At 35.6% G+C, this 27,400-nt stretch overlaps 1 protein-coding gene across 1 annotated transcript in view; it reads left to right on the forward strand.

The window, feature by feature from the left end:
- EYA4 (EYA transcriptional coactivator and phosphatase 4) overlaps positions 1–27,400 on the forward strand; it is a 264,825-nt gene that overhangs the window by 126,641 nt on the left and 110,784 nt on the right. Inside the window, exon 3 of the mRNA XM_081251226.1 lies at positions 14,537–14,586. Coding sequence (XP_081107352.1) covers positions 14,537–14,586 — 50 coding nt within the window. The remainder of the gene's footprint in view (positions 1–14,536; positions 14,587–27,400) is intronic.

The following is a 27,400-nucleotide window of genomic DNA, read 5'->3' on the forward strand; positions in this document are numbered from 1 at the left end:
ATGAAAATGACTTCAAGAAACACTTGTGCTACAAATTATTCAGAATGAAGTATTGAATCCTTGGCCGTAGGTCTTTATTTTGAACGCTTTGCCTCACTGTATCGGAGTCACACTGTAGAGACCAAGAAAAATGAAAGAAAAAGAAACCATCCCAGGATTACACAGACAAATTGGAGGCAGTAATTCCCATAATGCCTGTAAATGCTAAATTGAAATATTGTTGGAGGAACTTATGAAATGAGCTTAGCTTTTTTTTTTTTTTTTGAGATCTGTGAGACATATTTAAAAGGGCTAGATGGGGAAAGTTGCATAATATTGTTTTCTTAAAAGAACACAATTCTTTTTTATAAACCTTTAGAAAAAAGGGGAACCTCAATGCCGGAGAACAGACTTATTTGCATTACCCTTATCTCTTGAATTTAGCTCTTCTTGTTTCCTTTTCATTTCATTAGAACTTAACATATGTCTTCTTTTGAAAACACAAAAGGCTTTATTTTAGAAAATATTTTACATAAAATGATAACCTCTGTGTGAGCATTTCTAATTGTGTTCATCCCTTCCTCTACCTCAAATAAAAATACATTAAAAATGGATGAAATACAAATGCCCGTAATTATCTTTCCATTTTGTCAGCATGCACATATGTATGCCTAGGGGAAGAAGAAAATTTTGTGCTTAATGGAGAGATGTAATAATGAAAGTGAAATCTTACAAGCCTTCTGCTTCAACCAAAAACAAAAAACATAAAGTGTTGGTTGGGACTTTAAATGAATACCAATCCTCATTTAATCCCTATTTAAATGAGTACCAGTTCTTAACTTGCCATGAGATATTTCTCCTGCAGAAAAGTTTCACTTCAAAAGAAACTCAAGTAAAATTTGCTTTTAGAAAATTTAATGCAGGGATTTAAACTCTTCGAGTAGCTACACCAATGGGTTATGAAGGTGTCCCCATGACAGCAGGTTGACAGCCTAGGAATCAGGATAAATGCTTTAGATCCCAGTGAAAGACAGGAGCTGTTGATGGGGGTGACCTCTGATGGCAAGTCATCTTACTATAAACAGAAAGGCGTGGAAAGCCATTGGTCAGAGCCAAGAGTGTTTACTCTCCTGGTCTCCTCCTAGTTAACCTAAATAACTGCACTGCTCCTAGACCCTGCAGGTTCACGGCAGAGCAAGGTGTTTTTAAGGCTACCTGGATGCTGGTTCAAGACTATAAACCGTGCAGACTGTTCTGTAACCCTTGAACCGGGTTTCATCCTACTCACACTGGAGAGTGGAATTTATTGGCTGTTGAACTTCACACATACACACAAAACTTCCTTCCAAATAAAACTGGAATTAGTTTCAGGTTTTTGGACTTTGAATGAGGTAAGTTGTATTTAGCTTCTGATTGAGGCATTATAATTATTATTGTGTTATGTAGAAAGTCATTTAAGTATAAGCAGTTCTATCTCAGAGAAAAATATTAGGTAAAATAAGTTTGAATTTTTCTCAGTTTTAGCACAGGATGAGAGAAGAAATTTGTACATAAAAATTGAGTTAGTAGGTCATTAAGTGAGTAGGTCATTAAGAGAAAAACCCTAGTCTGCCCATGCTGAAACTTTTAAATACATTTTGTCTTTACTTCCTAAAATTCAACCTCTGTAATTACCTTATGTTAATTCTGGGAGAAATGCAGGTGATACATTAATTGATAATTAATAGATTAGCTTTCATCAGAAAGTTTTAATAGTTGACTTTGAGGGGTTTTCCCTTATAATAAGGTGCATGCTGCAGAGTTTTAACAATTAACACCAGCCATTTAAATGAAAGGCTTTTTTTCTGGATAACTTTTATTTTGAAATTTTGTGCCAAATTTGGATTTTTCATTAGATTTCAAGTGTAGTCATCACAATGATGTGTTTTATATTTTTTTGTGAGAACAAATATTTCCCTCTATTTATGGAACTTTATTTTTTTCCCAAAACTATGATTGTAAGTTTAATTTTAACTTCTTAATGATATCTTAAGCTTCCAGTTGGTTTTTACCTTCATTTGGATGTACACTTGAGCACGTGCTTTGATTTAAAACCTTGATGTGGAAGCCTTTGGAATGTTTTGGTTTAAATTACTTAAACATATTTTTTTATCTTTGAATCTCTTTATCTTTGAATGAAGAAAGAGTGTGAATTGGTGTTTTGCTGTATCAAGGAACTAAGCTGTGGGTGAATTGCCACAATAATTACAGTATCTTAAAGATTTCTTTCATTCAAGACAACTGAGGAAAGCTTTGCTCTGTTGATACTGTTTTATTATTCTTGTGAGAAAAACATAATTCTGGAGGAGAAAATGTCTTCTAAGTGTCTGATTTACTACCAGAGTTAGATTGTTTAGGGAACCTGTTTGAAGAAAAGGAGGATGAATTATCACAGCCAATAAGTTTTCCAGTTTGGTTACCAGGGTCTACTGAGCATCAGTCAGCGCTATCCAGTTTCCTGCTCCTTTCCTTAGCTGCGGTTACTGTTTTCTGGAATCCTGTGTAATTGAATAATGATGTTGCACTACCTTATTTTGCTTTTTGCCTGTTGGTTTGTTCTTTCACCCAACCTTTCCTAAACTAGTAAAATACTACTTATCAAAATAGCAACAAAAGCAAATCCTAATAATCATATAATGTGTTGTTATAACGTCTTAGGGAGAGGGAGAGACGGAGAGAGAGAGAAAGAAAGAGAGAGAGAGACCAATTTTTAAAATCTCTACTTTGATTTCTCTCTTTCCTCCTCCAAGTTCTTTACAAGTTACTGTTGTTAGAATTTTTGAAACTGTATGATCTGACTTTTTGAACTCAGCCACCCGCAGAAGGAAGGTCGTTGTGTGTGTCAGGGGCAGTCTCACATTTTGCTTTGGGGAAATACTATAAGCCAATTTCGAAGGTAATGCAGCTGTTGAAGAAATACAAAAGCCAGATGACTTCATAAGTGTGTATTGAGGAAACCACGATAAATTGTCCTTAGAACCCGCTCTCAGAAAGCCGTTTTAATTGAGGTCAAAGAGGAAAAAATTGTAAGTATATCTCAATTATTTATTAGGTTTACCTAGAATGAGACCTTCACGACAGATAAACCTAATTTATAGTTCCTTTACTCTTTAACCCTTGAGTTTAACCACTGTGGGGATCTATTTTACATTGAGACTGCAGAGGGTACTTCATTCTTTATGATAGACACATATTTAAGGTCACAGAAATTTTGAAATTACCTGACTAAATTTCACCTCCATCTAAAGAATCAACTTGTACATTTTAAAAGGCTTGCAATAAATTGCTTAGTTTTTACCTGGAGTTACACAGTTAATGGAACTATTTTTTCTGACCACAAATTTGTATGTGTGAAATATGTTTCACATGGAACTATTTTGTCTTTTGCCCTTAGCTTACAGGTAATTCAAACTGTTACTTTAATTTGATAGAAAATCTACTCAATCTACTCAAAATATAATTTGTGTTTTTTTAGTGTGTAAATTATGACACAGAGTCTGTGTTTTATTAACTCTGCTAATGAAGAATTTCATTTTAGGATTAAAACCTGAGGAAAGGTGATTTATAAGCTTCTTACAACAATGGTTATACAAGATGGATTTCATATAAAACTCCTTTAGAATAGATTTTGAAACTCAAAATGTTGCCAGAGTGTCGTTTAAAAATCAAATTAAAATGCAGTATGCTACAAATACATTTTTGCTTATTGGGTATAGTTTAATTTTAAAAATAAAGAACATGATGCCAGGGCACCAGGATTTTCTATTTAAAAGTTGCTATTTAAATGGAAGATCAACAATTTAATATTTACAAAATTTGAAAATATAGCTGTCCATTTATACTTCTTTTATCAACATGCTGTGCCAGAAATATTTATATCATATGTAAATTCATATTCAGATCAATCTACAGGTATAGGTTGTTCAATTTAAAATTGTCTTTAACATTTTATTGTTTACATTCTACCTGTCAAGTTGTTTTTAAAGTTAAAGACTTTCTCAGTTTTCCTTACTAGTTATTGTGATACCTTTGGGCACATTAGGAGAGTTTTCAAATATTCGTTGAAAATATTTTTTAAAGTTTACATATATGTATTCAAACCTAAGAGAGATTTTAACAGAAACTTTTACTAAAATTCAACAATTATATATTAATAAACCAGATTATCTCTATATTGATTACTGTTCAAATTGAAAAGGTTAGTTATCAATTGTACCTAGTACACAAATGATATCAGGCGCACTAGAATATGTTGCACAATGACTGATATTTATACTTTAAAACAAATGATAGCTAGTCTACGCCTGTGGCCAAATTCTTTTGAAGTTTCATGATTAAGATGAGCTGAATTAGTTAAGTGGTAGAGGGCTGTGTAGTCTAGGGGTCAGTTGTGCTTGGCAGGTCATGATAAATTGGGAAGTTTTTCTTAACCTTGTGGCCAAAACATTCCAATATCTTAAAAAGGAAAAAGAAAACAAACATATAAAAAACATTGTCAAAAACATTAGCAAGATTTCTCTATTTAGGGGAATAGGATCAATTCTTAAGATTATTTTTAAAGCGTTGTTTGTGTGAATTCATAAATCTCCATTTGAATGGAGGGAAATCTAAAGCTAAAGATTTTCATATTGCACACTTGTGGCTTTATTCTTTCCTGGTCAGTGAGAACATGTACAGTAGATTCAGCAATTTGAATTTAACTGCAATGGATTCTACCAAATCAACATTATGCTCATTAAGTATTTAGTTCTTAGTTTAGAATTGCACATTCCATTTTCCTTTTTGTTGTTTTCATATTATCTATCTTGTGACACCCAGAATTGCAAAGATACATGTTCAAAAGTATAAAGAGACCTATACATACATAGGTGGCTATCTCTTAGAGTTTATAGTGCACATTTGTGAGAAAAAAATCATTTTAACACGTATCTGTCATATTTATGCCAAGTATCATGGCAATCTAGTCTCATTTCCAGGCTTAAGAGAGGACCAACTTTCATATGAACTGTAACATGATATGTTAAGGCATCCTATGGTTACTTTTGTGGCATTTTAAGTACTGTATTACTTTTGATATAGTCCCTGGTGGGTAGTAATGAAAAAACATACTGTTAGAAAGAGTGAAATTTTCCTGAATATTTTATACAGTATATATAGAGTTTATGGCAGGTGACAAAAGACTATGGCATAACTAAGGAGAAAATGTACTCCAGAATTTTAAAAGCTCATGTGGCTTGACATTTGATTTAATACATATATACTGAACATGAATAATTATGCTTTGTCTCCCTGAGTCATTGTTACTAAGTTTCTTTTTAAATCTTTTCAACCTTGCAATGAACTCTCAAATAATTTGAACCCTATTGTGACAGTTGTAGTTGATGAAGAGTTATAGCCTATAGGATTTTTTACCTTTAAAACATAATTCCTCCCCAGTGTGTAATTTTATATAACCTCCCTCCCCCAAACCTGGGTTCTGGAAGGCTCCTGCATTAAAGGCCAGAAATCAAGAAAGATTTTGCCATGACAGTCCAATACTAGAGGGGTAAAATAATTTCCACTTCAGGTTTTCGGTGGTGGCTTTGTTTTTATTAACCCTCTAATCCCACTATTATGAGCGTCTTATATGTTGTTTTTGTTTACAGTTGCAGTTAATAACAATATTCAATCGTATCTTTATACTTTCTCTATGAATAACAGTTAAAGAAGGGTTATGGCAATTTTCCTTTGGACTGAAGTAGATGCAGTAGAGTTCTCACACACTTTTATAATAAGTAAGTGGTACCTTGGGCTTTTGGAAACCTATACTTGGTATTACAGAGAGAAGCTCGAGTAAGCAATGATAAAAACATCAAAGAGGGATATAATAAGAAAAAGGAGGAGTAAAGAAACTTCCCTAACTCCATGGAAAGAATTTCAGAAATGTGTGAATTATAGAGCTGCAAGATTTTTGTTTCTAAGGAAGAATGACACATTATAACAATAGTTCTATTAGATTATTTAGTAATTAGATTTTCACAAAGTCTGTCTCCAAAACTTTAATTTTCTGACCACCATTTGGCAAAATGGTATTTTATTTTTTTGAAAAAACTCTCAAATTTGTATGAGCATATTAAAACAGAGATATCTTTTTAAAAACTCTTTGTGACAATCTTTGTGTTCCAAAGATTCTTTTTTCATGCACTGAGTTTTTAGAAGTCAAGAACTGAATTGTAACATACCTAAAAAATGTAAAATAAGTCTCGTTGAGAAATGTGGAGACGTTTTCATAGAAGCCAGTTTAGATAGTGTAAATTTGTATGGGAGAATAGCAGAATAGCAATTCTATGCTGATCTTCTCAACACAAATTATATTTACTTGGCTGCACAAATAATCGTAGTTATCACATTAAAGTGTACCTAGTGTGGTAAGTTCTAAAGTGGTATTAAATTGCAAATATTATATTTAGAAAATGAACATATATTTTCTTTCACTACTCTAAGTAAATAAACATTAGACTAATTTTCGGCAAAAGCCTGTACTACAAAAAATATATGTTTACTTGAGTATGCCAAGTGTTATTATTTTGACTCAATTTTAAAATTAATTCATATACCTACTTTTATATTTTCTTAGTTATGTTACTGTGTGCATTCTAAAGTAAAATAGAAAGGGACATCGTTTAATTCATATTTATTTAATGCTGTTAATTAGAGAACAGGATGTTCAGGGGGAAGCACATCAAGCTCTGAGCTTGGTTCACCTAATTGAAAAAATTAAATGTGTTAAAAAGGTCATCTAATGGAGATGTAGGAATTGAGAGGATAATTTACATTTCTAGAATAAAGCTGGAATAATCATAAGAAAAACTTTTAAGTTCCGTTATGTAATTTACAATTCAAATATGACCAAATTCTAAGTATTAGAAAATATGAAAAAAATGGCACATAACAATTTATACCTCTGTCTCCTTTAAATTAGAAACTAATGGTAACTAAAGTTAGGTACCCATTCTGCTTTATCAGCAATTATTTATAATAATTTATCTAACCCAGTCATAAAATACATTTTATAAAGTGTGTACTAATACGAGACTCTAGGCATTGATACACTACAGTATTTGTATAAATATTATTTACTGAGTCATGCACATTTTGTAGTATTCACATTTGAAATAAATCAAAGCTGACAATTATTGTTAACATTAATTCTGTATCACTTTCTGTATTCCGAAGAGTATTGCTTGAAATAACCTACAATATAGTTTGTATTGGAGGAACGAATTTTATTTTTATATCTATATTTTATCCATTGTTTTCCTTAAACAGTAATGCATTCAAATCTATTTTTTATTAGATTCTCTACAGAGTTCAGTGAAGAAATAAAAATTGTCTTACATACTACCCACAAAAATATGTATAAGTTATTCATTACATCAGCAAATTTTCATTTATAAAGTTTTTATCTTGGATTTATAGTTTCAGAATTGATCTTTTATTATCACTGTATAGTATGCTCTAAGGCCTAATCATTAAATTTCACTTCAAAACAAAATAAAGTTACAAAAGAGGTCTTTTTAAAATGTCTTCTTCCATTATTCCATCCTTTACGTTATTTATTTATTTATTTTTTGGCTGATTTGGGTCTTCATTGTTGCATGCGGGCTTTTCTCTCGTTGCGGCGAGCAGGGGCTACTCTTCATTGCAGTGCGCAGGCTTCTCATTGTGGTGGCTTCTCTTGTTGCAGAGCACAGGCTCTAGGTGGCGGGCTTCAGTAGTTGTGGCACGTGGGCTCAGTAGTTGTGGTTCGCACGCTCTAGAGCACAGGCTCAGTAGTTGTGGCAAACGGGCTTAGTTGTTCTGCAGCATGTGGGATCTTCCCGGACCAGGGCTTGAACCCGTGTCCCCTGCATTGGCAGGCAGACTCTTAACCACTGCGCCACCAGGAAAGTCCTACATTTTTTTATTATTGTTAATGTTTCAGGATTTATAAACAGCAAGATTACAAAATAATTGGGATAGTTGGTTCCAGCTCTTTTAGAAGATGGTGGATGGGATAAAAGAAACTGGTTTTTCTTTGCAATTTTTTTTACTAGTTAATTCTGTTTTCCCTCAAAAGATTGTAAGCCTCTCAAAGTACCTAGTGTTATAAAATGTGAAAAATTTTAAGTTGATTTTTATACTTGAATATAATTGTCATAATGCAAAACATTCTAGAGATTATATTTTATACATATATTTTCCAGACATTGGAAATATTCATTATTCTCAATACCAGATCCCACATTCTTTATAATTGTTTAAAAAGTACAATTTATATTACTCATGTACATAACAGCCTAAAAAATTTGAAGAGTGAATGGTTTTGTGAAATAAGAACATCAGTTTTTTTATAAGTGGCTAGCTAATGTAATACTGTTGAACAGTCTTTTCTAACCCCTTATTCTGCTTCATTTTCTCTTGGCAATCGTTGCTGCTGACTTTATATTCGTTGCTTATCTGTTTACATTTTTACTTTATATCTCCTCCACTAGAATGCATGATCCATGCAGGCAGGTTTTTGTTCGTCTAAGTCAGCACTGTTCAACAGAAATATAGTCCAAACCACTTGTGATTTTAGCTTTGTTAGAAAAGTAAAAAGAAGTGATTATAACCCAGTACACCTAAATATCATTTTATTTGAGTATAAAAAATATTGAGATATTTTCCCTTTTTTGAATACTAAGTCCTTGAAATCCCATGTGCCTTTCACATTTCTAGCACATCTCAGTTTAGACTTAACCACATTTCAAGTTCTAAATAGCCACAGTGTGTCTAGTGGCTACTTTGCTGGACTGTTCAGGTCTAGTTCATCGCCGTGCCTAGAAGGGCGCCTCATAACCCCAAAACATTCAGTAAAGCCTTGTTGAATGAGTGGATCCTGATACCTCAGACATACAACAACAGCAAAGACAACAAAACAGATGTTGTTTTATGCATTAGACCATCTTTGCACTTGTTAGGGTGTTGGTACATGTTACTAGTGCTTGGTTAAAAAAAAAAAAGGTTACTTCAGTAGTCTAATTTAAAACATTTATTTGATGGTTAATATATTGCAAGAAGTAAATAGTAGCGTCAAAAATTGTTCCACAGAATGTTAGTTTCAACTCTTAATTTTAAAACAACCTGATAAAAGCAACTGGCAAATCTAGCATCGGAGAGAAAGGCTTGCTGTGGAGCATTCAGTTCTAATTCTGTCCCTGTTAGTGCTAGCTGTGGGACATTGCCAAGTTGCTTAACCTCTCTGAGCCTTGGTTTTCTCATTTGTAGAAGGAGGATTTCATCCATCACTCCCGACTTCATAGATTAAGTGATATTACATATATATAGTCCAGTACAATGAGTGGAAAAGAATACTTAATAAATGGCAGCAATTATCATGATTATGAAATATTAAAAATTGAACTTTTAAATATTAAGATGTTTTGATCTTCATTTTAAAGAGATTAGTTTATATGTTTATGAATTTTAGTTTTTTAACATTTACTTATTAAAGTGCCCTCATAGATCAGGATTTAAAATTTACTAGATAATTGCTTGCAGCAATTATGTAGTTCTTTCTAGTTCTCAGCATCATCATCTGTGAATTGAGATATAAAGTAGTATCTACCTAAGCATGTGCCTGGCATATGATAAACACCCCAATATTTTAGCTGTTGTTCATTCATTCAAAAATTTTTTCAGTGTTTGATGTTTGTATCTTCATTATGTATTAATAGTTAGTTTCTTGAAATAAACTCAATTCTTTTTCATCTTGCTTTGATTTTTGCATGTACTTTTATAACATTAAGTAGGGTTAAAATTCACATTTTTGCCACCAAGTAAATGCATTTAACATTATTTGTCTTTTTTTCTCTTGACGTATTTTTGGCTCATTTCCTTGTGTGTCTTATGAAAACTAAGATTTGGATTTAAATTATGGGCATGAAATTCTGCCTCGTTTCTTGGCCTGTTTGTTTCAGCTTTATTCAAGACAAATTCAAAACTAAATTAGTGGTCATTAAAGACAAAATTCTATGTATTTTGTAAGAATAGTCTTCCTTTAATAGTGTGTATATTTCAGCAGTCACTGTTTAATGAAGTATTGATCTCTCAAATGGGACAGTGTGTTTAAATTTAGGTAAAACTCTCCATTTGGCTTCTAATTCTGTGACCAAGACACTGTGAACATACAAGTTTCTTTATTTAAAATTTTTATTTATTATTTTTTATTGTACTAGAGTTGATTTACAATGGTGTGCCGATCTCTGCCATACAGCAAAGTGACTCATTTATACAGATATACATGTTTTTATATTCTCGTCCATTATGGTTTATCACAGGGTATTGAGTATAGTTTCCTGTGCTATAGAGTAGGACCTTGGTTATCCATTCTAAATGTAATAGTTTGCATCTATCAACCCCAAACTCCCAGCCCATCCTGTTCCCTCCCCCCACCCCCTGGGCAACCACATGTCTGTTCTCTATATCTATGAGTTTGTTTCTGTTTTGTAGATAGGTTCATTTGTGCCATATTTTAGTGATATAAGTGATATCATATGGTATTTGTCTTTCTTTCTGACTTACTTCACTAAGTATGATAATCTCTAGTTGCATCTATGTTGCTGCAAATGGCATCATTTGTTTCTTTTTTATGGCTGAGTAGTATTCCATTGTGTGTGTGCATGTGTGTGTGTGTATGTGTGTGTGTGTACACACACCACATCTTCCTTATCCATTCATCTGTCAATGGGATAAGTTGTTTCCATGTTTTGGCGATTGTGAACAGTGTTACTATGAACATAGGGGTGCCTATATCTTTCTGAATTATAGTTTCATCTGGGTATATTCCCAGTAGTGGGATTGCTGGATCATATGGTAATTCTATATTTAGTTTTCTGCAGAACCTCCATACTGTTTTCCATAGTGGCTGTACCAACTTACATTCCCACCAACCGTGTAAAAGGGTTCCCTTTTCTCCACACCCTCTCCAGCATTTGTTATTTGTAGACTTTTTTAATGATGACCATTCTGACTGGTGTGAGGTAGTAGTACCTCATTGTAGCTTTGATTTGCATTTCTCTAATAATTAGTGATGTTGAGCATCTTTTCAGGTGCCTACTGGCTATCTGTATGTCTTCTTTGGAGAAATGTCTGTTAAGGTCTTCTGCCCATTTTTCGATTGGGTTGTTTGTTTTTTTGTTGTTGAGTTGTATGAGCTGTTTGTATATTTTGGAGATTAAGCCCTTGTCTCTCACATCATTTACAAATATTTTCTCCCATTCTGTAGGTTGTCTTTTCATCAGGTAGGATAATTCTTACCAGTTCTTCTTTTTGGAAGGCAGAATAGAACATGATGATTGGAGCTTGCATGACTTGTGATTAACGTCTCTGCATAACCAGAACTTGCAAAACAAGTTTCTTAATGATCATCTAACTTTTCTCCATCAATTCAGAGGAAAGATAGGGTTTTGAAGTATTTTTAAAAAGTCATAAGTTAACTTTTTTTTTTTTGATCTTTGGTATTACCAAAGTTTTTTCAAGGACAGATTAACAGGTCAGATCATATTCTACTTTATACTTTGTTTCAATCAATTACAATATTCGGTCAATTCTGTCTTAGAAGTATCTATCAAAAACATCATCTCAACTCTCCCTATGGCTCCTGTCTTAATTCAGGTCTTCACCATCTCTCACTGATGGATTGAATGATTCACTTAGTGAACTAGTATTTGGGGACTCTCTTAATCCATTTGGGCTGCTATAACAAAATACTGCAGGTAGTTTATAAACAACAGAAATTTATTTCTCACCATTCTGGAGGCTGGGAAATGCAAGATGGAGGCTCCAGCATGGTTGTATATGGTGAGAGCCCACCTTCTGGTTTAGAGCCAGTGACTTTTTCTCACTGTGTCCTCACATGGTAGAAGGGCTAGGGAGCTCTGTGGGGTCTCATTTGTAAGAGCATTAATCCCATTTGTAGAGCCTTCATTTTCATGATCTAAGCACCTCCCAAAGGCCCCACTTTCTAATTCTGGGGGGTGAGGATTATACATATGAATTCTGAAGGGGTACAAACATTCAGACCATAGCAAGGAGCTAAGGATTAGTGCTATACAAGATCAATGCCATGTCTGCTTTCATGGAATGTATACTTTCTCTCTTGCTGCATTAGGCTCTTATCTGTCTCTCAGTCCTCAGCCTGTCCCCTTCCACACTACCTCCTGCACCATCTCTACCCAGTCTGTTTCTTAAAATCCTTCATCGGTCTTCATTGTCCAAAGATTAAATTCCAAATTCTTTACCATTTATAAGGTCTTCATAATATGGTTCCTCTGACAAACCCCATGACGTTGAAGTACCTACTTTTTTCCAGATTTCGTCTTTGAAGTCTATGTCCTTTAAGACTTAGTTCAGAAGTCACTTGCCTCTGAATAAGTAGATTGTCCTCTGAACATCAACCTCACTGTATAGACCTCTCCTATAGTAGTTATGGTATCTTAAATATTATTCTTCCCTCATTCGACCATGAACAAATGAATAAACCCCCCAAAACGAATTACTTTGAAGAATGCAAAGTTCTAACAATATCTAAAAGAATATCTATATCTACTTCAATCTTTCATCATATTCTTATTAAGCATAAGCTATGAATCTGGGACTGTGCAAACTAGATAGTAAGTAATCAATAATTCTGTTATCTGGCATTACAATTACAACTTTAAGAATAAATTAAAATAATAAGAACTTTCTGGTTAGTTATTTGGAGAAAGATGTTTTGTAAAGCCATTGGTATTAAAGATTTTTAAAAATCTTTGCTTTTTAAACCATAAGAAGCTTGTCTCATTCTGACTCTTGCTTGGAAGTATCTGTCTAGTTTGCTTGTGTGATCTGGAGCTCCTTTAGTCAGTCCCAAAGTCAAGCTATCATAGTCTTTCAGAAAGTGACATTCACTTTGAGGTGATCTCTACATATTCATTGGGCAGTTCATATAGTTTCTGGTGATGAATCATAGGAAAGAACCAGTGGGTAAGAAGGGTTTTATTATCGTGTCCTTCCCTTTTAGTTATTTTTCTTGGAATTTTTAATGGACTTTTGTGGGTTTCATAGTGAATTTTATGCTTACATTTTAAGAAAAGTTTTCCTTTTTCCCTCTTCTTTTTTTTTAAACTAATTACTCAAAAATATTTCTTCACCCTTCCATCTCTTGGTGCTAAGTTTCATATTAAGAGCATAGAAGATGTTACTTAATAGGACAGAGATAATAATTTCTTTGCTAACCAGTTTTATTTTCATACTGTATGAATGTATACAGTGGATGCAAAAAAGAGTATAGTTAATCAAGCAAATACTTGATTTCCCCAATTATAAAACATCTAGGCTTAGAACTGAAAGCAAAAACGTGGATTTTTGAAAGTGTAAGGATCTTTTTTTTTTTGTATTTGTATTTTTAAGTCAGAAGAGGAAAGAGTTACTTTGTGAGCTGGAAAGACAACGCTGTATCTTTAACATTTAAAACTTACTCTTAAGTGATGCCGTTTGTATCACAGTTCACACTTATGTAGTATACTCATGGTGTATATTCAGTAGACTTATTTTCACTTCCAAGCTACATATTAGAGGTTAAAGTGCCTTGGATTCTGTAGGTTGCATAAATAGACCATGGCAATGTGAACACCCAGAGTGTATGACAATGGACTTGTTAATGTATACTGTTTATGATCCATATTAACTAAGGAATTTTTGAAACGGAATTTACTTTACATATAATGTACCATTAAGACCATAATAATCAGACATAGTTATCTGTGCTTGAAGTTAAATTGTGAAAGGCAATGGATGTGTGCTTTACCTTATTTTAGAGGATGTATCACACACTTTTGTCCAGAAATGGATAGCGTGTCCTAAAAGTATAAGTTATTTTCATTCTTTACCTTTTGTGGGTTAAAAACCACAAAGGTGAAATACAGTCTGCAAAGTATACTCTAAATATATATGAGATGTCTGTGAACAATGCCAAAACTTAATTGATATACTGAGAAATATATAAAACATACAGCCACTGGATTGAGAAAATGAAAATTATTATATGAATGTTTTAGCTAACACTGTGCTTTGCCCCCAGAACCTGGTGTTTATTATTGTGTGCTTTAGTAGGAGACAGAAGCAGTATCAACTGGAAAAACATTTCTTAGTGAATTGAGAGCAGTATGACTTTCCACTTCCTAAGTGGGAAACCTGGTTCTTTGGTTTCTGTGTTCCTAGTTAAGCTAGTCCCAAGCTATTTTAGCTGAACATTTTACATACTAATGGAGTCTAGGGAAGTGCCTTTGGCAGCTGTTCATAGGATAATAATGAAATACACTATTTAATACCACATGCTACTGCTGTAAAATGTGGGGAGTATTTTATAGAGATCTTGGTGAGCAGAGCTGTAGCCACTTTAAGTTTAACAAGTGTGTGAACCTGAATGAGGAAGTTGTATTTTCATATGAGACTAACTAGTACTCTTTTCTTACAGGTAAAGAAAACGTGCACAGAATCAGATGTTCCAGAACCCCAGAATTCCAGGTACAGTAAAATAGGGGCCAAGACTTCACTAAGAGAAATTGCAATTTTGGAGAACTAATAAGACATTAGACTCCAGATACAACTGTGTTTTAAAACATTGCGTTTAAGAACTTATCTGTATGGAAATTACACATTAGACTGGCTAGGATGCCATTAATCATAGTATTAATAAAAAGGGCACTGATTGAAGTCAACTTTAAAGAACAATAGTGGGAACATCTCTAGGAACACTGGAAAATATGTTCCCTTAGCATCCATTATTTTAAGTTCACCCTCATTTTTCTTTCTAATCTCTTCTTATAACATATTCACATTTGAAATTTTGCCAGAAACTGAATGCCTCTTAAATCTGTGTTTACCTAAAATCTACCTTTTTTTCAATCAAACATTGCTAGATTTTGAGAATGCCATCAAAGAGAAAAGATAAAAATTAACTTGGCATTCTCTTTATGGTTATATAGAGCTTGAAGAAATGATGAATTAAAGTGGTCAGGCTACTACATATAGGAGTTTAGCCCCATTTAGTTGTTTCTGGTTGGACCAGATGCCTAACAGACATTTTTAGGTCTATACATTCTCATTGTTTTTATTTCAAAATTTTAAATGGGTAAGTAAAAGTATTTTAAATATCATAACAATAGTAAATGCATATCCTTCATATGATATAAATGATATAGCTTAACTTCTTGCATTAAGAAATTTGTTTAATGGTGAGATGGGTTTTAGTTTATTTTGTCCTACTTGCTGCAGCTTATGATGTATGTAGTGATTCTCTTGGTATAGTAAAACAATACAGAGCTAGGTAAAATGTTAATGACCACCATATTTTCCTTTTGGAAAGCAAGTATATACTATATACAGTCCATTCACAGTTTGAGTAAATCTTCCTTTGTTTTATGTAATATGATATTCTTATAATTAATTCCTATATATATTATAGTGAAATGATTGTGTATGGCCTTTTCTTTTGGATCATCAAAAGTATATAATATGATATAGGATTTTTGACATATGATCTTTGTCTTTTATGATTCGATATCAAAATAGAACCAAATACTTTTAGCTTATTGGAGCTTTAGGAAATGGATGAACCATTAATTTTTTCCTACAAAGCAAAGGAATTCCAGGATGTGTGGAGAGGGGAGACTCAAGCTCTATTCCCTGTGGACATTTCCTTCTTGACCATTTTGCTGACCTATATGAGAAACCCACCTATGACTTATAGTTTAACTAATTAGATAATCTTTGCAAATAGCTGGTCTTGAGGGTTAGTAGGGAAAAGAGAACATATAATTATATTCTTTTTATTAATATTGTATATCAAAATGTTTTACTCTTTAGGCCCCTCAGGATTTTTGGACAGATAGTGTTAGTGCTTGAACAAATTTTAAACAAGCAGAAAGCCACCAAAGTGACTCAGTGTTTTCAATTTATATCAGTAAGTTAGGAAAGAAAAAGAGAATTCAGATCTCAATGTATTTAAACCTGGAATTAGATCATTCTCATTTATCTAGCAAATCCCAACCCATATGGCCTTAAAAGTGCAATTTTATTTTTAAGATAAATAACAGTTGTTTTTAAAAGATTGTTTTAAATATATTTATTATATATTATTATTATATAATAAAAACTAATTGAAAAGTGTCTTGACTTCTTGGAAACTACTAGTTGGTTGCTATGGATTAGCTGCTTCTAAAAGTTTCCTAATCTGCAATATATGGGTAAAATTAGGCAAATCAATTTCTAAGGACTCTAAAGCTTTGTGATATAAAAAACAAACACATAAAGCACCCTTGTTTATAAAAAACCGAGATGGAAAGGCCTTCAAGAAAACTTAGAATCATTTATTGATTCAGTGTTGCCCAGACATTTTGATAGTGTCTGGTCCCTTCTCCTAATTTATGGTGCAAATGACAACCTCCACACCCTCATAGTGTCAGTAACAAAAAGAAGTGGCTATTCTTGGCTTCTCTATTTATTCACAGATATTAGGTCTGGGAGTGGCAAAATGGCATTAAGTCTGTGCAGTGACGGAACACCAAGAAGAGAATAAAGATACGCTACAGAACATCTTGCACAAAAAGGATACAATAGCTTACTGAATAGTCAACGAATCAAGGGATGCCAAAATTAGTAATTATTATATGCATGTACTGAGGTTCAGTTTTTATAAACAATCAGAAAAAACATGAAGATGCCTTTATTATAGATAATGGGCAGCATTACTTTAGCATATACATGTATGGGTACATTTTTTTTGATCATTAAGAACCACAAACATTCATATATTCTCTCTCTCTCCCCCATGCCTCCCTCCTTCCCTCCCCTCTGTGTGTGTGTATATGTGTGTGGGAGGGCCGGGGAGAGAGAGAAAGAGAAAGAGAGTTAAGGCCTGGGGCTAGGTAATTCTATTCTAAACAAATCTATAGTAAAGAACTGAGCTCAAGGGCTTCCCTGGTGGTGCAGTGGTTGAGAGTCTGCCTGCTGATGCAGGGGACACGGGTTCGTGCCCCGGTCCGGGAGGATCCCGCATGCTGCGAAGCGGCTGGTCTCGTGAGCTATGGCCGCTGAGCCTGTGCGTCCGGAGCCTGTGCTCCGCAACGGGAGAGGCCACAACAGTGAGAGGCCCGTGTACCGCAAAAAAAAAAACAAAAAACAAAACAAACAAAAAAAAAACCTGAGCTCAAAATGAAATACGGTATCAGCATAAAATGCATGGGAGCTGGAGACCCACTGCCTTATAAAATGCTCCCTCACTTGGAACCTAAAGCTAATATCATTCATTTATTTAGCTAGCTTTATAGTATGTTGGTTTTGGATTTGAAAAGATTAGAATAAATGCAGATGGAAAGTGTTTTTACAGTAGGGAAGTAATTAAATTGGGTGTGGAGACTTTGCCAGGGACATTTTTGGAGTGACATATGTGTATCAGCAAATTCTTTGTCTTGCTTGGCCTTAATTCCTCTTTTGGAAGGAGATGCTTGGCCCACAGATGTGACTGGTAGATTAGAAGAAAGAGAATTTACAAACCCATACAATATAAGGAAGGTCAAATGTTTTCTTAGAAATAATATTATGTGTATATACTGAAAGTCAGACATTAGGGACAGTATTCTCTCAGTTTCATTAGACTGTATTGAACTTGATGTCATATGGAAAGGGATAGAATGTGCTTCATGGAAAAACTGACATTCTTTAAATGTACTTTTTTTTTTTTACTTTCGTCTGTGTCGTAACCATGTTGAGAATGTAGTGTTATTGGCCTTTGTTCTTAAAACCCATGTTAACCTTCAAATGGGTACATGAGAAAACTAAAATTTATATTTCTCATGCTTTACCTTTCCCTAAAATTAAGTCTATTACTAGACAGACCATCTTAAAACAAAATCTGAATTATCATTTTTATGTTGATTTTTTTCTATATTCATGTGACTTTATTTGTGTAGATTTGTGTCTAACATGAGCCATCCCTGAAAATACATGTTTTTTTTGTTTGTTTGTTTTTTTGTTTTTTTGTTTTTTTTTTTGCGGTATGCGGGCCTCTCACTGTTGTGGCCTCTCCCGTTGCGGAGCACAGGCTCCGGACGCGCAGGCTCAGCGGCCATGGCTCACGGGCCCAGCCGCTCCGCGGCATATGGGATCCTCCCGGACCGGGGCACGAACCCGTATCCCCTGCATCGGCAGGCGGACTCTCAACCACTGCGCCACCAGGGAGGCCCAATACATGGTTTTTGTTTAATTTAAAATAATAGATATTTCCTGGAGTGAAGTTAGAAGTTTCTATCAGTCTCACTTTTTTTTTAAACTCTTCCCTTATGAGGTGAGGAAATAATTTATCTCATTATTTAATTGCATTCTTGGCAAATATCTTAGAGTGCCTATATATAAAATAGTCCCCATAATACCTGAATGATTTCTCTGGTAAACTTCTGTTTCTCTTTATTTTTTCCCTTTTGGGCCACTAACTATTAGAGCATTTTCACCAAGAAGAGATCAAGAACTTAGAAAGGAGATAAAACTCAAATCAGCCAGTTTTGTTATATACTTGTTTTGTTCATTAAGGAGTAAAAGGAAATAAAACTTTTGGTGAAATTGAGCTGTGATGTGACTTCTGGGAATTATACCAGTTCTTTTCCTATGATGGCTCTGTCTCATCGTGGCTGCAGTATTGCCAGAAGATTACAGTAAAGAGATCTAAAGGAGAATATGAAAGTATATATATAGGAAGTACTTATGGTACATATGAGCTAAGATGATAGTTTTTGCACATGGAGAATAAAAAAGATTCTGTGGGTAATGGTGAGGGTGCCCTAGTCTATACTAACTACAACTACCAAGAGAAAGGCAGAACAAATCTCCAGCTTTTAAGGAAGCATTGGAATCAATCTCAGTTTAATATCATAATATTTAAGTGAGCCTCAGGAAGTTTATCTATTCAATGTTTATGTGTAAAAGCCTAAAAAATGCAACTAATTCATCTTATGTAAATAGTTATGATATGACAGTGTCATATTTAAAGTATTAAGTTATACATGATTATTTTCTAGCAAAATAATTATTGCAATAGTTCCAGAAGCCTGAAATGTTTATCTGTATATAATTGCCTGTCAAAAAATTAAATGCTATATTGTTTTCATAGCAGTGAAAGCTGAGGGCCCCTTGGTGAAAACACACATTGTATTTCACTGAGTCAAATTAGAGGTCCATTTAGCCCAAAATTCTGTCTCCAAGAAGCATCAAAAATTATTAATACCAGGTTACATTTCCTCAAACCTGAAAATTTCAAGATGTAGTTCCAATAAACAGGTTCTTTCTTTTTTTTTTTTTTTTTTAAAAGGGCTTTTTATTTTTTTTAGTAATTTATTTATTTTTATTTTTGCTGTGTTGGGTCTTCGTTTCTGTGCGAGGGCTTTCTCTAGTTGTGGCAAGCGGGGGCCAGTCTTCATCGCGGTGCGCGGGCCTTTCACTATCGCGGCCTCTCTTGTTGCGGAGCACAGGCTCCAGACGCGCAGGCTCAGTAGCTGTGGCTCACGGGCCTAGTTGCTCCGTGGCATGTGGGATCCTCCCAGACCAGGGCTCGAACCCGTGTCCCCTGCATTAGCAGGCAGACTCTCAACCACTGCGCCACCAGGGAAGCCCAACAGGTTCTTTCAGTAACACAACCTAACTGTATAGTCCATGGAATTATGTAACCGTTTCTTTGACTTAGTAATACATTATTGACTATCTTCAGATCCCGAGATTTTATTCTTGATCATTTTTTGCTTTCCTTCCATTTCATTTTGTTTTTTTCACATATAATCTCTGTTCACAACTCTTGACGTAGCCCACCATGTCTAGAATGCTCTGGCCACTTCCTATTACTCTAGCCTCAGTGTCAATCAGCCTTCCCCTGTAAGAAGATCTGCATTTACAGACGCCATGCTCCTCCCTCCACAGAGGCTGGACTGCTCCTTCCCCTCTTGCACTCCCCTCCCCCTCCCAGCTTTGCTCACCTGCTGAATTTCAACTCATCCTTCAGATCTCTGCTCAATACTTCTTCCTCAGAGCAGCCTTTGCTGCTTCTGGCCCCCACCGTCATCAGGGCCTCATGGCCTTCTCCTCACAGTTGCCTCGTTTGATTAATGCCTGCTTCATGCACTACACTATAAGCTCCACAGAGTGAGGGATCATCTCTGCTTTCTTTTGCTCCCCATGGTAACATGAATTTCAACTCATCCTTCAGCTCTGTGCTCAGTACTTCTTCCACAGAGCAGCCTTTGCTGCTTCCGGTCCCACCATCATCAGGGCCTCATGGCCTTATCCTTCACAGTTGCCTCGTTTGATTAATGACTGCTTCATGCACTACACTATAAGCTCCACAAAGTGAGGGATCATCTCTGCTTTTATTGCTCCCCGTTGTAACGTTAGGATATAGCACAGGGCCTGGCACAAAGCAGGTCCTCAGTACATACCCGTTAAGTGAATGAATAACTTCCAAATATGCAAATCCAGCTTGCAGTCTCTCCTGTAACTTCTCTTGTAACCACAAAGTCCTAATGTAATTTTATTAGGGATTTTTCTTGGCCATCTCAAACTCCCTTTGTATAGAATGATTACTTTCCATCCCCCAGGATCTTTTCTTTCCAGTGATAATTCTCTCAGTTGTCCTGCCTCAGAACTTCAGAATAATCCTTGACTTATGTCTCTCTTTCCTTTCCCAAATCCCGTTGGTCATCAAATTGTATTTAATATTCCTCTGTTGTGTTTTGAATCTCTATCCTGCCCCTTCCCACTGCCACTATGGAAGTTCAGGCTCTTGTCACCTCGCCTCTGAACTAATACAACAAATCCCCTATGGCTTCCTTGGATATAGACCTTGCCTTTCTAGTCTGCCGGGTTGTGGGATGAACCTTTCTTAAATGATACACTTTCCATATGGGATTGTTCGTTATTAGACACACAGTATTTAGTAGATATTTAGAGTATACACAGAAGCATGAACAAATAACTTTAAAAGTGAAAGTGTGTGCAAGAGGTAAAAATAAGGACATGTACTATTCATGCCTAATTGCTGTCCATAAGAGATCAAGGATTACTTGGGCTACCTGTTATCCACTCTCTTATTGCCCTTACTCTGGTGTGTTAGATGTTCATTGAGTCCCATTTCATTTTCTTCCTTTAGCTCTAGATTGACACAAGAGTTCTTGAATTTAACATGGTCCCTAGAAAGTAGATTCCAGAAAAAAAATGTACCAGTCACATAGGTACCTTGATTTTCATTCCCTTTTCCTGTCACCATTACCTACATAGACATTAGAGTAAAATACGATATTTGTGTACTGTGCAGTTAGTTAGCTGAGAGCATCTGTTTAGGAGAGTACTTCCCTGCTAGCTCTACAGATGAGCTCATTTCACTGAGGAATAGTCAAGAATGATACACCAGAGTGTAGCCTGAATTCTGAACACGGTGGGCCAGAGTGGTTAGGAAGAGTTGCATGGAAGATTTAGGGCTACAGCTGGGTATCAAAGGAGAGATAAGATTTGAAGAAATGGGAGAAAGAGAATCCACAGTGAGGTTAAGGGGGAAAAAAGGACTAGAAACTGAAATTGAAAGGTATCTTTTATGGATGGTTGGTGAGTAGTCTCATTTGATTCATATGGAGAAATAGTCGATGAGATTGGAAAATAGGTAATTTCGCATAGATTGTGGTTGGCTTGGATTTCCTGTCCTCACTGCTTGGCTGCTTCAGTGTCTTTCTCTCTCTTTATGATGGTTGGCTGGCTGCTCAGTCTTATTTTTTCTGCAGGACCCACAATAGGAGGAAAATATCCATGTGACACTGCTCCGATATTGTAATTTTTACCTCTTCAGACACCCAGATAAGAGAATCTCTCTCTTTCTCTTTATCTCAGTTCCAAATTTCCATGGAAGGGAATGGTATCAGAGTGGCTTTCAGGAGCCACATTTAGGAGCATATGAATCAGTGGTGAGAACAAATTCCAAGAAAAGGATGCTGAGCAGCTAACCCATCAGGTGCCATCTACTTTCTACCTCTTCCCTACCCAGAGTATACAACCCACCTATTTCATCCAACATCCCTTCCCCAAGCCCTTCATTTTATGTAATCCAGCATATATCACTTGCTCCTTCTCTGATTATATGTAACTCACTGGTTATCTGTTTCACTAGTATGGAGATTTGGACCTCGATTTTAGGTCAGGGGTCTACAAACTATGATCTGCAAAATAGAGATCTCTTGCAAGAGCATTAAGTGGAGTGGCAGCCAGACTTCAAAGTAAAAGGAGCTCCATTCACCTCTTTTTGTAAACCCTTCTACCCAATTTTTGACCTTCCTGTCCCCATCCTCAAACTGACCAGTTACTATTCAATGAACCCAATCTCTTTTTCTGCCCTCAAAAACCAATCCAAATAGAAATTGTTTTCTCCATTTCTTGCGGTTAATCCAGTTGTTAGATAATTGATGAATGTTCTTCATACTGCAATTTAAATTATTTACTTTTCTGAAGGTAAATTTGCCAAAATGAGTATCTAGGTCTGGACTTTCCTTCTTTTGAAACCAGTTCTCAAACCTACCTAAAGAAATACAATCAGCCATCAATCACTTGTAGTCCAAACTTGAAATTTTGGCCACCTCTCTTTCAGGTATTAGGAGGTCACCACTGAATTTCTGATCAGATAATAATATTATTAAAATTGTACTTACGATGACAGATCAGCCATGGCACAGGTGCCATGGAGGCAAGGAAACCAACAGTGAGACTTACTTAAAAGGCCTGAGAGACATTTAGCAAATTGTGGTTATTTTTTGGAGAAAATCTTATACACCATTTTTTTCATGGTTTAAACATATTTTCTAAATTTTCTACATCGTGTATTCATTTTTTTTGTCTTAAGAATGTGAAATAATGGATTTGGCTTGAAATCGGCATGGTGGCAGTGGAAGGATCTGGATTCTTCTTTCTGACAACCTGCATTGTCCTCCAAAAATAAGAAAACTCCTGATTTCCTCACATGTATTAGTGATGAATTCCAGAGAATGGCTATGTCCCTGGTCAGCCTCTTCTATACTAAATTGAGTTCCTCTGAAGTCTTTATGGTTAATGATCTAAAACAGTCTTTCCGGAGACTGTTAGCTGCTTTGAATTAATTTGGTCAGAGTAACACATCACATAAAGTAGCATTTGTTTAGTGATTTTTATCCAGAGGATCAGAGGAGCTAAGATAAGACTCTACTTTGCATCACAGTAATAATTAAAATTGTTATTCAATGTGAGTAGAAACATTGGGGGTCCCATTTTAAGTTGGGCCGACTTAACATGAGAACAAACAGGAGGAGCTTAGTTTTCTTTTCAGCAGTTCAATTATAGGAACATTTATTCTTGCCCTTAAAGTTACCATTTATTGGGTATCAACCATGTGTCAGGCACTGGTCTGAAAGCTTGAGATACTTCAGTGAACAAAACAGGAGCATACGTAATAGTGGAGTATGTTAGAAAGTGATCAATTCTAGTGATAAAAGGGAAGATGGGGAGTATTGGGGAGAGTAGATTGTGATTTTAAATCAGATGATATTTAAGTAAAGGCTTGAAGGATATGAGAGAGTAAGTCAAGAAGAAGGCTGGGGGAAGTGCATTCACTTCAGGTTGAGGGATGCACAGGCCCTTCAATGGACGCCTGCCTGGCATGTTCAAGCAACAGCAGGGAGAACAGTGTGGCCAAAATGGAGAGAGCCCAGAGTTTCAAATTTGAAATAGCAACATTCTAAAAAAAGCTACTATTTCTAGTCTTTCCCATATTTTGAAAATATTTACTTGGAATTTAAATAAATCAGTTGCAAATATTTGTTCTTGACTCATTGGTAATAGTCTCTGGCAGGCAGCTCATCCATCACTGCTACCAGATGGGACTGATCCACAGCCAGGAACACCTCTCTTTGCCACACCACACACATTCTCCAAGACTAGGGCTCTCTCCTGATCAGAAGGCTTCAAGCGTCTTCATCAGCAGAGCTCAAAAGCCTGAAGCCTGTTTTGTTTGTTTCTTTTTTTTTTAATTAATGCTCTTAAAGTTTCAGCTGTAAATATAGATGAGGGCTTAGTAAAGATTCTAAACATTTGATTCGTAAAGGTGCAGGGATTCTGCCATTATCTCACATTTAATCATCACATCTCAGTTGTCTTAGCAACCTACACAATGTTCTCATTTGCTTTTCAATAAGCCAAGGGATGAATGGATTCTTTGTTCATGAGTTTATGAATTTCTATCACCTGATACTTGATGTCTTTCTGGCATGCTTACTGTGCCAGATAACTGTCTCTATTTTCTTAAAATTCATGTAACCAAAATTAAACTCTGTTTTTCCTAAAAAACTAAATTTCTAATGGAAAACTATCCAACCTCAGATGAACATAAATAAGCTTATATTATAAAATGTTTTTTGTTGTAACTATAATTAATTTCCAAGGCTCAGCAAACTTGGCAAACTTAGTTATCCATCAGACTTGAAACATACAGGCATATTTGTGAACTAAAGAGAAAGAAAAAAGCCTGATGACAAATCTAGGTGTCATAGAGTCGATTCCCCCAAAATCACATGCTTGCTTCTCTCTGATGCTGACTTGGAGTGTATGTTCTCTTACATTATGTATATCTCTAATTTTCAAGCTCATACCGTAATAAAGTGGATGTGAGAATGCTTACACGGCATAATAGGCAAGTGTGGTAGACTGCCTGAGTTCAGATTCCAGCTGTTTGGCCTTGTTGCAAGCTACTTTACTTCTCTGTGCCTCACATATCCTCACCTGAAAAAATGGGATTAATACCATATTCTCCCATGGGGTTATTTTAAAGACTAAATGAAGCAATATAGGGAAAACACTTAGAGATGTACCTGCTACATATTAGGTGAATTTAAATGACGGCTCTTATTACAAATACGCATAGTGATGGTATTGATAAGTGACAGTGTAACAATAAAAAGAGACAGGAAAATGATGAAACATAAATGTAAGAAAGCAAAATGCTTAATCATGTGGGATGTTTTGGCTATTAATGCTAGAAGCCCTGTATGCTTTAGTAACCCCTGAGGGCAGCCCTTAGTACAGTGTACTGATTCTCATTAGTGTTGATCACCTTGATTCTATAAGTAAAAGTTAAATTGTGTTTATCATCATAACACATTTTAGAATTATTTCTATATAAAGTGATTTCCTTTTAAATGTGCTATTGCTTAAAATGGTGTACATCTTAGTGACAGCGAGAATTTTGACTAAACCCTAATGAACATGCTTTGAAGTTTCTTGATAGCTGAGATTTTGTAGAATTATCCTTTTTTCCACTAATAGGAGCAACTCAAGTGTCTGGATCATTTAGAGATTTTCTTTTTCAGTCCAGTTCTGGTACCTAGCGCAGTACCTGCCGCATAGTAGGAAACCAGTAAACATTTATTATATGAATGATGAGCAGCCAGTTTTTACTTTTTTGTTTCTTTTTTGGTGAGAAGCTCTTCATGCCTTTACACTATTCTCACCACGATATGCTGCATTATAGCTGATAAGGCTTAAATGTCATTTGTAAACAAGGGCAAATCCAAGAGAGGCCTCTGTTTGCTGTAGCAAGGAGGGTGACTCTACATCCCAGCTTGCCCCAAGTACAATCCCAGTTTACTTCGGCTGTCCCAGTGTCCCCTCTGGTTAGACACTTGACTTTCCAAAAAATCCCAGTTTGCCTGATAAGTAGTATGGTCACTCTAATTCAGATCATCATGCCCTTACCAAACTTTTTGAGATAGAAAATGTGACGATCAATCTCTCTTTCTCCATCCCTCCCTTCTTCCCTCTTTCTTCCCCTTCCTCTGTGTCTTCTTCTCTTTCCTGTCTTAGGGGTGACTTTTATCATGGGACATTGCACTTTTATCTTTAAAGTAACACTATGTGAAAATGCTCCTTGAAACAAAAGATCACATAGGAAGTGATTGTTCTGTTCTATAGGCTTGACTTAAATAGGAGCTTGTCTGTTGCATTCTGTCATGTGATTAATTTGTAGAAATTCCATGCTTCTCAAGAATAATACCATCTTTTCAAGAACACACCCAGTCTTATTACATGACGTGATATAATCCGGTATTATTTATCCTCCCCCGTGTTACCCATTTTTTCATTTTCTACTGTTCTTCTGATGGAAGATCCAGAGTCCCAACTAATGGGGATGTTACGTATCATGCTTGGGAAAAAGATGACTAATGTGGTTTGGCAGAATGCCAAGGGAGCAGCATACCCTCCTGCAGCAGCTGCTGTGGGAGCATCATGCCTGGCATCCAGCAGGCAAAACCGGCTGCTGTAGCTCAGACATGGAGTTTTACATAGTCTTAATCATAATGTTGCAGAGGTGCTCCTGGGGTAGTTATTGTTGTAAGTTTCTCATTAGGTATTGTTGTTTCTTTAAAAAAGAGAAGCAATTCTGATAACCATGGTGGAGAGAAAAAATGAGGTGTGTATGTACATGACTAGATGATCCACTGTGTGGATGACCCACCAGTGTTTCTCCAAAGGGGATTTTAAGAGTCGATTTTTTGCTATGCAGGACTGTCCAGCACATTGCTGGACCGTCGGAACCTGGTTTCTTCCAAAACTCAGTAGCAGCCCCGTCACTGTGAGAACCCCAAACTCCCTGGTGTGTTTTCACACGCTCCCCAAGTACCCAATAGATGGCTGATTGTAATCAGAGGAGGCTACTATGTATCTTAAAAAATTCATATGTGTCTCGTGGAGGTTTTTTAAAAGATTTGAGAAATACAAGGTTTAGAAAATGACGCTAGGGAAGCCAGCCTTCCAGAAGCCCAGAATGAGTCACTCAACTTTGTTGGAAAAAGCGCTCTCTTCTCTTCTATAGCCTCTGTCAGTTAACCCCAGCTGTGGCTCGCACAGACACTTGACATTGGAACAAGGGCATCCAGTGAGAGTATAGACAGCAAAACACAGCTCATCAATAACTTAGCAAAAAAACTCAAGGTCGGTGTCCCAATAACATCATTTGACTGTAGGTGCTACTTAGACAGTCAATAAGCTCCAGAGTCGGAATTCAAGGCCTTTTCCTGACAACGGGAAAGAGCAATGTAAGGTTTCAGAATCATTTTCAAAATTTCTATATGTTCAGTGCCTTTTACTCTTTCCATTCCATTTCCAATCTATTGAATTTCTTCTGACAAATTCTTGGTATTAGGGCATATGAATTTTTATAAAATTGAATTTTACTTTATGGAAAGGTTTATGTTCATGCAAGGGGAATTAGTGATCTTTGAGGAATATTAGG

This window comes from Mesoplodon bidens (genome assembly GCF_964165515.1).
Source record: "Mesoplodon bidens genome assembly, chromosome: 12".
Classification (NCBI taxonomy): domain Eukaryota; kingdom Metazoa; phylum Chordata; class Mammalia; order Artiodactyla; family Ziphiidae; genus Mesoplodon; species Mesoplodon bidens.